This window comes from Trichoderma gamsii (genome assembly GCF_001481775.2).
Source record: "Trichoderma gamsii strain T6085 chromosome Unknown Scaffold_33.2, whole genome shotgun sequence".
Classification (NCBI taxonomy): domain Eukaryota; kingdom Fungi; phylum Ascomycota; class Sordariomycetes; order Hypocreales; family Hypocreaceae; genus Trichoderma; species Trichoderma gamsii.
The window spans coordinates 321,742-333,612 of NW_020171370.1; the positions used below are offsets into that span (position 1 = coordinate 321,742).

The following is an 11,871-nucleotide window of genomic DNA, read 5'->3' on the forward strand; positions in this document are numbered from 1 at the left end:
TGCTATCGATCCGCCCTCCCTACCTCGATCGTCAAAGTCATTTCAAGCCACCAAGCGCGGCACATGAATCTCAGACATAGAATCTCTCTCTGGGTCCAGCGCAATAATCCTCTCATTAGGGGGCTTCCAAGCGTGAGCTCCAACGAGTAGCAGAGAGCACGGAGTACAAAGTACAGAGCACAGATAAACAGGCACCGCCGGAGAACCCCCAACCCCCAACTTTCAACTTGGCAGCTTTGCACTAAGACAAGTACACGGGACTTGGGAGATGACATATAGCCTCTCCACCCCACGTGCAAGCTGCTGGCTGTACTGTACTCAATTACGAATGAATGAGAGACAGCTCCACGGAGGACGGCGCCCCGTAGTTGGTTTCGGCGAGAAGAAGCGCGTAGATCATGGTCTGTTGCGGTGATTAGCCTTTTCTTCCACAGAGGCGTAGAACGAAAATAAAAACTCTTTTGTGTATCGTACGATCCGGCACGCTGCATTCTGTACTGTAGCCACTTTAATGGACCCTGAGCGCATATGTATCAACCGAGAGCTGTGCCGTGCAACCTTCCTAATGGGCCATGCTGCAAACAAACATTGAAGTCACCGAGAGCTTCAAGCATGCATGATCATTTAATTATTCCCATCACCATTCGGGATTACACAGCATAATAGAAATGAAGGATACCTATTAGGTTGTATTGCTGTAGGTACTTCATAATCCTGACGTGTCGATTCAGCCGCAGCCCGCCAGGATCTGTAATTGCACCTTGGCCAAGGTATGTACAAGAATGTACTCGTCTGCCGTGCCGAATGCTACGATACAGGTCCAACGGGCCGTCACCTGATGACGGGGCATACAGGCTACCCAGCATGTACTTATGTTGTAAATATTACCATGCAGAACATGTATTCATCTTTTCTCCGTGGAGAATAGGGGTTTGCAAGATCTCAGCTGCATTTGCTCCATGATCAGGGAGAGACGGCTCGGCTATCAAATGATTTGCCCTGCCGCTGTAGCTGCTGCTGCTGTTGCTGCTGATCCACCGTCTGTACCAGTAGGTTACCTTACCTTAGTAAGGTACTTACTACCTGTAATTACGTGTGAGGCCATTAAGACGCGCGCAGGCAGACCCGAGAAATACGTACCCGTGAGTCCGCAATCTGGGCCTTAATCTAAATCTAAATAGAAACTGGAAAACGGATTGGTTCTAGCCGTGATTCATTCTTCGCCGCCAGTTCCATTCTACGTCTTCCATAAGCCATCATTTTGATTACTATCAGTACCTCCAAATAAGTGCTAGTAGCAACATCTTGTCCACTTGCACCAGACTGCACCTACAAGCCCGAATTACCAATCCGCGTTATTAATGCGCCAAATTCCCATTTCGAGGGACTCCAAGGAGTTCGGGGCGTAATGCCACATATTCTGAATTGGTTATGTACCTTAGTTAGTGTTTATGATACGGGGTAATGTCTCCGTAAATTAGGGCATCGGAAAACGGAATTGAAGCACGACTTTAAGCCAAGCACTGATCCACGCGACACAGTGCCGTATGCAGCACGTCAAAGGGACTTGCACAGCTATAGCCGTGTCTGCGCAGCTCCAAGTATCTTCCCCAAGTTCCCCATACTGTACCTGGCCCATCCCATCATTCTCCTTTTTTTCTCCCTTGGATTCTCAGAGCAGTTTCAGCCACAGAAGCAAACAGAAAAAAGGGCAATTGGGCACCTGTACACGCTTGTCACAATTGGCAGCACCGAAATCCCCCTGTTCAGTCGTTGGGCCACACACGCGACAAGCTACCGGTTTTCGTCACCGACGACACGGCTCGACCGCAAACTAGTGGTGGCCAATACAACCCAACATCTGCATTTTTTATTCCCTTTGCTTCAGGTGTTAGTTGATGAGGCTTTCGGCTGCGACGGGCCGGTAGGGAATCAGGAAACAAGGCCGAGAGCTAAGGTGTTGCTGATGTTGCCCTGTTGGAAGATATTGGGATCAAAACAAGATGCCCAAGTTTGATGCCCATACGATGCAGTTGGTCTTGGAGGCCGAAGCGGCACCGACTCAACGGCGGCGCCTCTCGTTCTTGTTTCTGTCTTAGTCTCGGCCACGCAATTTGTATTTCCAATAGGCCGTGGCCACCGCAAGACAAAAGTCTCCGCAGGCTCCAAGCGGAAATAAATAGGCCTGGCGCCAATGTCCGAGTCAGAAGAGCGAAAAGAGCGAGGACTGTGTGTGTATCATCCCTTTTGAATGGTCCAAAAGGAAAATATTCAGCAATCTCCATTGGCTGCGAAGCTATAGGCGCACGCCAGTGGGAGCCTTGATTGGCTCTTTGTCTTGTCATTGCTTCGGGCTTCTGGCCTTACATACTGGATGTACGGGACCATACATGGGCGCCCAATGGTATCTGGATATCTGCCGTCACGAGACATGAATGTTCTTCCCTGGAAGGATAGGACGAGGGATTGACGTGCAGATGCAGATACCGTGCCGATGCAGCAGTGCCGCTTTCCAGCGCCCGTTGGCATCCTTGAAGTCTGACGAGCAAGCATCATAAGCTGCATGTTGCGTGGAGTTTGCCATCATCTTCTGACCCGAGGCTGCTGAGCCCTGCGCAACATTAGTACAAACATCTTGGTAATCGTAATCAAAGTACGGTACGGGGCACCAATCGACAAAACAGCAGAAAACTCCATAGACTATGTACGGCGTACCTGATCAGATAAGTTTTCGCATCGTGCATACTTGATCGTTATCAGATCATTGGCTGAGGTAATCCATCGCGCATCCGGGGAGATGGCACCCACGCTTCGCTCGCTAACCTCGCTACCCTCATACACGTATCTGCCTCTCTACATTACTAAACCTTGTCTCAATGCCCATCGTTCAGAAGATCTGAAAACATGCAATGAATACACTTACTTGAACTTGACCGGTGCATCTAATACTTCTCGGTGTTCTCAACAGCTCTCCCCTCGATATTTCACATCGTTGCAATGCGCTAAACCCAGCTTATACCCATAATCGTCTACCTGTATTCTGCTCTCCCCGACGTATTTTCCCGAACAATCGCTGCGCTGCAGGCATTTGATTCCATAAACTGCCTATTTTCCACCATTTTCCAGTGCCGGAACTCATTGCCGTCCCCAGCGGGGGGAGAGGGACGCTCAATTGCCGGCTTCGGGGTTCATCCCCATTTAACCTCAACCCTCATCCTGTACTCTCTCATGAATCCTCTTGGAGATTCGAATACAGAATACACGTGCATATAATTCTCTCGGTCTTTGCACATCGTGATATTGAGCTGTGATGTTCATACCTCATTGCACTGCTTAGCACCGACTCTCCTCTACTCCCAGTCCGAGGCCATGCTAAACAACCGCGAAAACGAGCTTCATGCCACCGAAGTACAGCAGATCGCTGTGGCCGATACGGGCATTTTCGAAAAGTCGGCATTAGAACCAATAACGGAACAGGCTCAGGCTCAGGCTCAGCCAAAGTCCCAAGATGACGACGCGCCTATAGATGGCGGAGCTCAGGCATGGCTTCAAGTGGTGGCTTCGTTTTTGCTCTACTTTAACCACCTGTATGCCTTACCAACCCACAAACATCTCAGAACATCTGCTAACTCCATCATGTTGATGGCTGCTCAGAGGCCTGCTCAACAGCTTCGGCGCCTTTCAGTCCTTCTACGAAACAGACCTCCTCAAAGACTCCTCCCCCTCAGCCATCTCGTGGATCGGCTCCATCCAGATCTTCTGCCTCATGTCCGTCGGAGCCATCATCGGCCCCTTATACGACGCAGGCTACTGCCGTGCCCTGCTCGCCGCCGGCACGCTGCTCGTCACCCTGGGCTTCATGTTCACCAGCATCAGCACCACCTTCTGGCAGATCTTGCTCGCGCAGGGCATCTGCCTCGGCCTGGGGACGTGCTGCCTCTCGATCCCGTCCATTGCCATCTTGCCCATGTATTTTAAGAAGAAGAGGGCGAGGGCTATGGGCCTGGCTACTGTGGGAAGCGGGCTGGGGTCGACGCTGTATCCCATCATGTTTCAGAATCTAAGGCCAAGGGTGGGCTTTGGCTGGACGGTGAGGATTATGGGGTTTTTGGCGTTTGTCATGTGTTCGTTTGCTTTGATGCTCATTCGGCCAAGGACGCTTGCGAAGAAGCCGGCGTGGCAGGAGAATGGCTTCTCGTTTAGGTGGTTCTGGGACGATTCGGCGATGAAGGAGAAGACATTTGTACTCTACAGCATCGCCATCTTTTTCAACAACTTGTCGTTTTTCAATCCACCGTACTATTTGGAGAGCTACGCCACATCGCACGGCATGCAGGGTTCTTCTCTGGCTGCCTATTTACTGCCCACTCTCAACGCCTCGTCCCTCCCTGGCAGAATCATACCCTCATTCATCGCCGACGTGGTCGGTTCCCTGGACACGTACATTGTCGTGTGCGCCCTGAGCAGCACCAGCGTCTTTTACTGGATCAGCGTGACAAACGAGGCGGGCAATCTTGCCTTTGCTGTCTTGTACGGCTTCTGGTCCGGCAGCGTAGTGTCTCTCGGGTCCGTGGTCCTGGCCTCCATCACCCCGGATATGAGTCGCTTGGGGACGAGGCTAGGTATGGTGGCTATCCTCAAGGGCATCGGGTCGCTCATCGGTCCGCCAATTTCGGGTGCGATTCTGAGGAGCACTGGCAAGTATATTGGCATTCAGCTCTTTTCGGCGTGTGGCATTATGCTTACATCTCTGCTTTCCATGGTTTTGCGTCTGGTTATAGCGAGGGCGTTGTTCAAGGTTGTGAGGGATGATGATGAGGCGTATGTAAATGCAAATCAGCAGAAGCCAAAGGCGACTGTTTCTGCTGAGGTCGTTGAAGAAGAACGGAAAAGCTAGGCTGCTGAAAGTGGTATTATCTGAAAGATCTGAACGTCTGAATATGTATATAAGTGGTTAAGGATTTGTGGCCTCTCTTGGCATAAAGACAACATAACAAGTCTTTCAGTATTTGGATAGCCCATTGGGTATTTCAAATTTGTTTGAATCTCTCCGAATATCCTTCTGGTCTGTTTTCACAAGCTCAAAACTCTCCAGCTCTACTTCTCCATAGAAGCGAGATACAAGAGTACTCACCACTAGTTTTACTTTCAAATTCAAAGATCATTTCTTCCATCAGGAAATTGCTTGTGCTGCCTAGAACCACCTTGATCAAGCCCATCAATTACGCCACCAACAATATGCGTCTCGAGCTCGTACTACATATATTACGGACATCTTCGTCATCCTTCTCTGTCATGACATTTCGTTTTTATACTATTATTTGATATGTTACCCATTCTGCAAGCCGTTTCGCCAAGAAAGTGTGCGGATCCCATCACAAGAGCCATACAGCCTCAGTGACCCCTGTTCGGCGGAAGAACCGATCCAAAGTCGAAGGATTCGCCTCATTTAATGTCCCTATCTTGTAACACAAAAACAACGTTGCTGTAGGCAGAAGAAAAAAAGAAGAAACGAAAGCTGCATTCCATAACGTTGTATATCGAGTTACACATATGCGCCACGCAATCAATCCGCTCTCGTCAACCGTACTGTGGAAATATTCCTCCACAAACATCTTCCAGGCACCATATGCACACACTCACACTCCCCCCTGCAAGTCACCCAATGCGGCAAAGACACCCTCATCTAAGCAGCCACATTGCATGCAACCCTCCAATCACCACAGGGATATTAAAGTCCGCCTACAGACCATTTTCGGTGCCTATTTATGTACATGTGTGCTAGTGGCATAGCACATACATTAGCACCCAGTGTATGGTGCACTTGGATATACGCTGATAGGGTAGAATACGACGACCTAGCACATAGTATGTACGTAGGATGGCATACGTTGAGGCGCATTGCCATACACGAGATGCGATTGTGTGTGGGAGATGTCACATTCCGACCCTCTTCCTCCAAGTAACAGTGTACAGGGCTGAATCGAGTATTTTGACGTAAACATACGTCTGTTCCCCAGCACATTTGAGGTCTTGTCTTTTTCTTATTACGCCACACTCGCCCCAGGAGTTCGGAATCTTGAGGTTTCTTTTTGGCCACGGCTGTTGGATGCGGGTGCCAATTTTAGGTGCCTGGGTAGCGGGTGTTGGCTGGACCAGATGGGTGAATGTCACGGGAGGGACTCATAGGTAGGCTACAGTTCTTTTATTTTTGCGAAATGAGTCAAGTTCATGATCTCGTGACTGTAACCCAACTGTGTGTATCTTTTGCTCTACAAAACGGTGATTCACAAGAAGATTGTTTATTAATGGCTGATTGTCAAAGAGGACATGTATGGCAAACATGAGGTCATACGGACACCTGCTTGTATCAAGAGGAAATTCAAAGGGTAGTATTTAATCTAACTAGGCTAACTCCATAGAGAATGAAATAAATAAAAATTGTTAAAACACATTTATGCTGTGTCCAGTCCCATCCCAATATCGTCTAATCATGAGCCCATTAATGGCATAGCGTCTATCGAACTAATACATGGCCTAATCAAGTAGTAACTTTTCCCCCAAGGCTGAATGCCAAGGTACGCTGCAGGAATCCTACGTCATCCATGCAGGCACACGGGGAAAATATGCAAGTAGGCAGAAAGCAGAAACGTAGAAAATAAGAAATGAAAAAAGAAAAGGTGAAAGGAAATGAGAATGAAAGGGGGAAAACAAAGTCAAGGAAAACGATGAAAGGGGTAAGCCGAAAAGTTGTGTCGTAGTATACAAAGGGCTTTGGGTATTCAAAGTGTGAGTCTGGATGCTGCTGCATCACTCACTTACACAGCCCCCAGGGCTAGCTCTAATATGGTATTCGCAAAAACAAGACAAAGGGAAGGGGGGGAGGGGGGGGAAGGGAATTAGACCAAGGAAATAGGAGACGAAGTCAGAGAGGCCTCGTCACTGCTGATGACCCCAGTATCGGGGATCGTTCTGTTGTTCTTGGTACTGCGAGTATTCGTCATAGTTTCCGTAGTACTCGTCCATGTCATAGTCTTGCGCATGGGAGCTGGACGCGCCCATGTAGGAGGAGCCGCCATATTGGCTGTGGGAAGGGTCCTGCCAGTTGCCTCCGGCGCCGTGTTGCTGCTGGCCGTAGTAAGGGCTGCCTCCGTACACATCAGAGCTCGTGGCACTGCCGCCGCCCTCGAGTGACAAGGAGCGCAAGTCGAAGCCGTCATCAGGGCTAAGCATTGAGGGATCCAATCGGTCCAGAGCATCGCCGTAGCCATCATCTCCCGATCGGGACTTGTGCTTGCTGCTGCTAGGTCCTCCGTGCTGAGAATGCTTGCTGCTTCTGTGCGCTGAGGACTTGCCGGATCGGCTGCCGGGGCTGGTCTCGCCGCTGGCTGGCTCGAGGCCGCCCCGGCTATCAGTGGAGGTTCTGCCGCTGGATCTTCTACCTCCTCTGCGAGAGGGAGAGCGGGTATATTCGCAGCGGAGACGGCTGGCAATACAGCGCTCACAACCGCTCTTCTCACCACTACACTTGAGCTAGAAGGGGTTTTGGTGGTTAGCGCCCGTTTTAAGGAACAAACTAAGTGGTTCAGTGCCTTCGGTATGGCTTCTGCGGCGTAATACCTTTTTAGCGTGGCAGTTATTGCAAGCTTGGTGCTGGCTTGACCGGGCAGAGATGGGGTCAGACGCTCGTCTGAGCTCTTGGACACTGTTGGTCTCTGGGTCGTACTTGAAGGTGTTGAACATGGCTACAGACTTTTTCTGTTGATGAACGCCGGATGTATGTACTGCTAGGGAGGAGATGGGTGCGTGATAGTACTGGTATAAAGAAAACAAGAAGAGTATATTTGCTTTATCCAGATGATATTGGTGTAAACAACAGAAGGACTGAGACTGTTTCCCATCGATATATCTCTGGTCAATAGAAGAACAATGGAGTTACTGCTGTCAAGTCAAGTAGACACAATTGGCCAAGCTGAATGTGTGAATGTAGGACAGATACAACAAAGATGTTCGATGCAATGCTTCAATTACCTGTTTATTCAGGCCGAACAAAGGCCTCTTATATCTCGATAGCGATGCTGGAGGATTGATCACAGCCAGCCAGGCAGCCGTGGGCCTGCTCCACCAGAGATGTCGTCTGGCTCGGGGCCACCCCTGGCCCCCCTCCACGATCCCTCCACTCCGACTCGCCCCGAGGAGAAGAAGAGCCATTCTGGTGACAGCGGCCAGATCGGTGCGTCTGCGCCAAACCCGGGACCGCCATCCCGTTTGGGCAATGGAGGGCGTGCGAGAGACGCCAGGCGGCAGGGCGTGTGAGCAGAGGGTTTGCAGCCTGGCAGATGCTGTGCTGCAGAGCAAAAGCTGCAGCTGCAGATGCAAATCATGTGTTCGTGGGAGAAGCGACAGAAAGGCTGAGATGGATGGAAAGCGCCCAAGCTGCCGGCTCAGTCGCTGAAGTAGCGCTGTCTTGGCAGGAAAAGAATCCGGGGGCCGCGATTGGCCAATTGGAGCCTTTGTCAGCAGAGCGGTGGAGAAAAAGGTAATGAGTGGTGGATAGAGTGGGGCCAAAACTAGGCTCCCGCGGGTGGGGCTGAAGAGACGAGCGGCATGGCGTTTATTCAGTACACGTATTGCCAGCAGCGAGGCTATCCATCCGAGGTACTCTTACGACAGATGGTGCATATAAATGGTACTGTACACGGAAAAATTATAGGAAAATTGTTTATCACTTACCTAGGTACCTTATGTAAATACCTACCTTAGACAAAGGACAGATAGAGATGAGGAGAATGAGCAAGACAGCAAACAAGAACAGCCCGGGCAAAAAGAGTCACAGCTCCGGAGAGGGGTGTAAGTCCAGTATAGAGCTGTTCGTTCCCAACTAACGACCGGGTAGCTCCGGTCCCATGATGTCTTTTACCGCAAGACAGATGGACAGGCACAAACGTATTCTATCTTTCTGGTGAGATATCCGGTGCAAAGTCACCAGTCGCCAAGCCCGGAATGACTCCCAGAGCGATCCGCCTAGGCAGTTGGCACGTCTGCTACACCTACAGTACAGTCACCAAAATCCGCACCCAGCGTCGAGCAGGATCTGAGACTCCCGGCGTGGCTTGTGGACTATAACAAAAGTTCGCAGGGGAGGCACTAATACGCTTTCCATGCAAGACTCTAGCCGCCCAGCCAACGAGGCATACATGCGGGCTTGCCATCGAACCACGGCAGCTACCAAGACTAGACCATCGTAGTGGCGGTGCATCAGCGATTTGATTGGCATGGCTCCTCTATCATTTGCCGTTTGCCCCATATGCACCTGCATGCGAGATGGGAATAAAGTTGAGGTAAAAAGGGAAGCGAGGTCAGAGTGAGGCTGTGGTACATGGTATAATGAGGTGTCATGTAGCTGAGTACTAGGATGAGATGAAGAAGCCATGTAGTACCTGTAGGGCAAGGCAAAAGGCGAGGTGAATTGAAGTGAGGCTGCAGTACATCATATCCTAGCAATGAGGTATTATGTATGATACTGCGAGATTTATGATTAACTTGAGGCAAAAGGTGAAATAAAGTTCAAGTGAGGCTGTGGTGAAGTATATCCTGGAAATGAGGTATATTTGTCGATTATTTCCGAGATATATGAACAAAGGTGGAAGATGATTGGCTAGCTCGTTAGCTTGGCAATGAGGCGCCTTGGTCGAGAACAAATGAGAAATTTGGCTTGTTCCGTATACATGAAATGCCACATTTCCTGTATTTTGCATGTATTTACTTACTTACCTCTTGCATCGCCAATGCAAGGTACGCATCCCCGCGACCATTGTGGCGGGATTTGCATTGCCGCGTTGGAGGTCCGGATCTTCTTCGGTATGACGCATAGTGCGCCCCAACTGGATTCAGTACATGTTACTTTCCCTCAACTACTAGTATTATCGTCTTTGAGACCAATAAAAATCATCATTACTATTATTCAAGAGAAAAGGAATACGATTTTTAATAAAATTGTGAGAAAACATCGATGCTACTACCAAACGCTCCTTATTTGGACGACCGAGAACGAACGCGAGCGCAACGCACAACCCACCTCCAACACAGCCATTCAACGTCGCCTGCGCCGCTCCGGGTTGTACCATGCGAGAAGGCCTAGACTTGCCTCTTTCGGCAATCTGGAGTATAGCCGTACAAGTAGCGCTGCTCGGTATGGCTGAGCCGGCTGGTGGCGCGGCTCCTCCAGTTCGTTTCGTCCACCCTGCCACTCATGGACACCGTTTCATCTCCCTACTGACACTCTGGGAAAATGAGCGGCGGAGTGGGTGTAGCACGCGCTTGGCTGATACAGGTGCATGTATATTGTCATACGTATAGGTACTCTGCTGCATCCTCGCGGGATAAGCCCCGTAGGGCTGCAGCGGCGTACGACGCACAGTGACGAACTTATCTCACTCATTCGTCGTTTACTTTATGTTTGTGCATCCCTAATATAAATTGTACCTTGATTGCGTATGTAGAGTGCGAATACAAGTAAGATGTCGCAGGCGTGGCAACTTTACCACTGATCGTCGTCCATCTCGAGAAGAACAGGCGATGGCGCTCTGCTGATGTGCAGGGTGGTTGAAAGAGCGGACAGCCTTGGCCGAAGTTGATCGGAGCCGGCGCTTAGGCTATTTGGTGGATATATTCAAGACGGCGATTGCCATTCCAGGTAAATGACTCCTCCATCACTGGGTTGGATGAATATGCCTAACCAGTGCGCCTCAGAAGCTTCCAGTTGACTTGCTGGTTGATGTGTTGACACAGTCGATAAGGACGCCTTGATCTTAATTACCTATATATGTTCTATTACTACGTAGTATTACTTGTTTTTTTTTTTTTTCTTGGCAAGGCAACGATAGAAGAATGAAGAGATGTGCGAATAAACAAGTCCAAAACCAAGCCAAACTAGAGTCGCACTGAAGGATCTCTGTCTCCCTGGCGTTGAGCTTACCAAATACAAGTATAGCGCAGCCAAGACATTCTCCCAAACGTCAAAACAAAGCCAAGACCACCTCGTGTTGAGTTTCGTTTCACACAGTTTGTCTTATTCCCATCTCTTCGGCGTCATATTCATAAGACAACCACATCATATGAAATACGAGAAAAGTCCTGCAGGATATAGCAAGTGAAAAGCCTCCAGCAATACGAGCTTTCAGACTTAAATTTCCGTCCAATTAAAGTGTGGCTGGCCAGCGCCACAACCGAAGCCCCATTCAGGGTAGCCTTGGTGTTCTCAGCCATCTCGGATCCGAAACTGTTGCACATTTGGGCCGTAAGGGCATTCTAGGCTGTCGATGCGCATCAGAGCCTTTCTATTTTGAGCGTACATATGCATGCTCTTGCATGCTAGTTGAATGGTAGTACTAGTGCTAATATTCTAGCATGGTCTCCCTTGCTTGAACGCATGCAACCACCTGCATGTTATGCACGACGTCGGCATCTTCCTCATCGCAATACGAAGCTTTGTAAACTTAAATCCTGTAAGCAGCTTCTGTGGGCAAAAAGACGGGGTTTCGAGGCATATGTTGGCACGTGCTCTTGGTTATGGCTTTGGGAGATAACAGCTGTCAATGTTGCCGAGGTTATAGCCACATCATGCTGAATAGAAGTCATATAGATGAAAGCTCTTGAGTCATTGACACGGGAGAAACCGAATAGGCTTGCTGGGTTGATGGATCCGTGGTTGGTACTTTTTCAAGCACACGTTGTAATTGCCCGATTCCCAGGCAGAGCAGCAAAAAGTTCCTGGGTCTTAATCAGATAGAGTAAATGCATGAGCTGATTTTGGCCAAGACTAGAAGTTTTTCCCAGAATCAGCAATCACAAATGATTTTTTGTAAAAAA

At 49.5% G+C, this 11,871-nt stretch overlaps 2 protein-coding genes across 2 annotated transcripts; one reads left to right on the plus strand and one right to left on the minus strand.

Moving 5' to 3' along the window:
* Positions 1–3,369: 3,369 nt before the first annotated feature.
* On the plus strand, positions 3,370–4,897 carry TGAM01_v208241 (hypothetical protein; the record flags this gene model as incomplete). Its single annotated transcript, XM_018810772.2, has 2 exons — positions 3,370–3,587; positions 3,655–4,897. 2 exons carry the CDS (start codon positions 3,370–3,372, stop codon positions 4,895–4,897), a joined length of 1,461 nt encoding a protein of 486 aa, XP_018656029.2.
* A 2,042-nt stretch (positions 4,898–6,939) lies between these two features.
* Positions 6,940–7,743, minus strand: TGAM01_v208242 (hypothetical protein; the record flags this gene model as incomplete). Its single annotated transcript, XM_018810771.1, has 2 exons — positions 6,940–7,533; positions 7,621–7,743. The coding sequence occupies 2 exons, from the start codon at positions 7,741–7,743 to the stop codon at positions 6,940–6,942; spliced, it is 717 nt and encodes a 238-aa protein (XP_018656028.1).
* Positions 7,744–11,871: the final 4,128 nt, after the last annotated feature.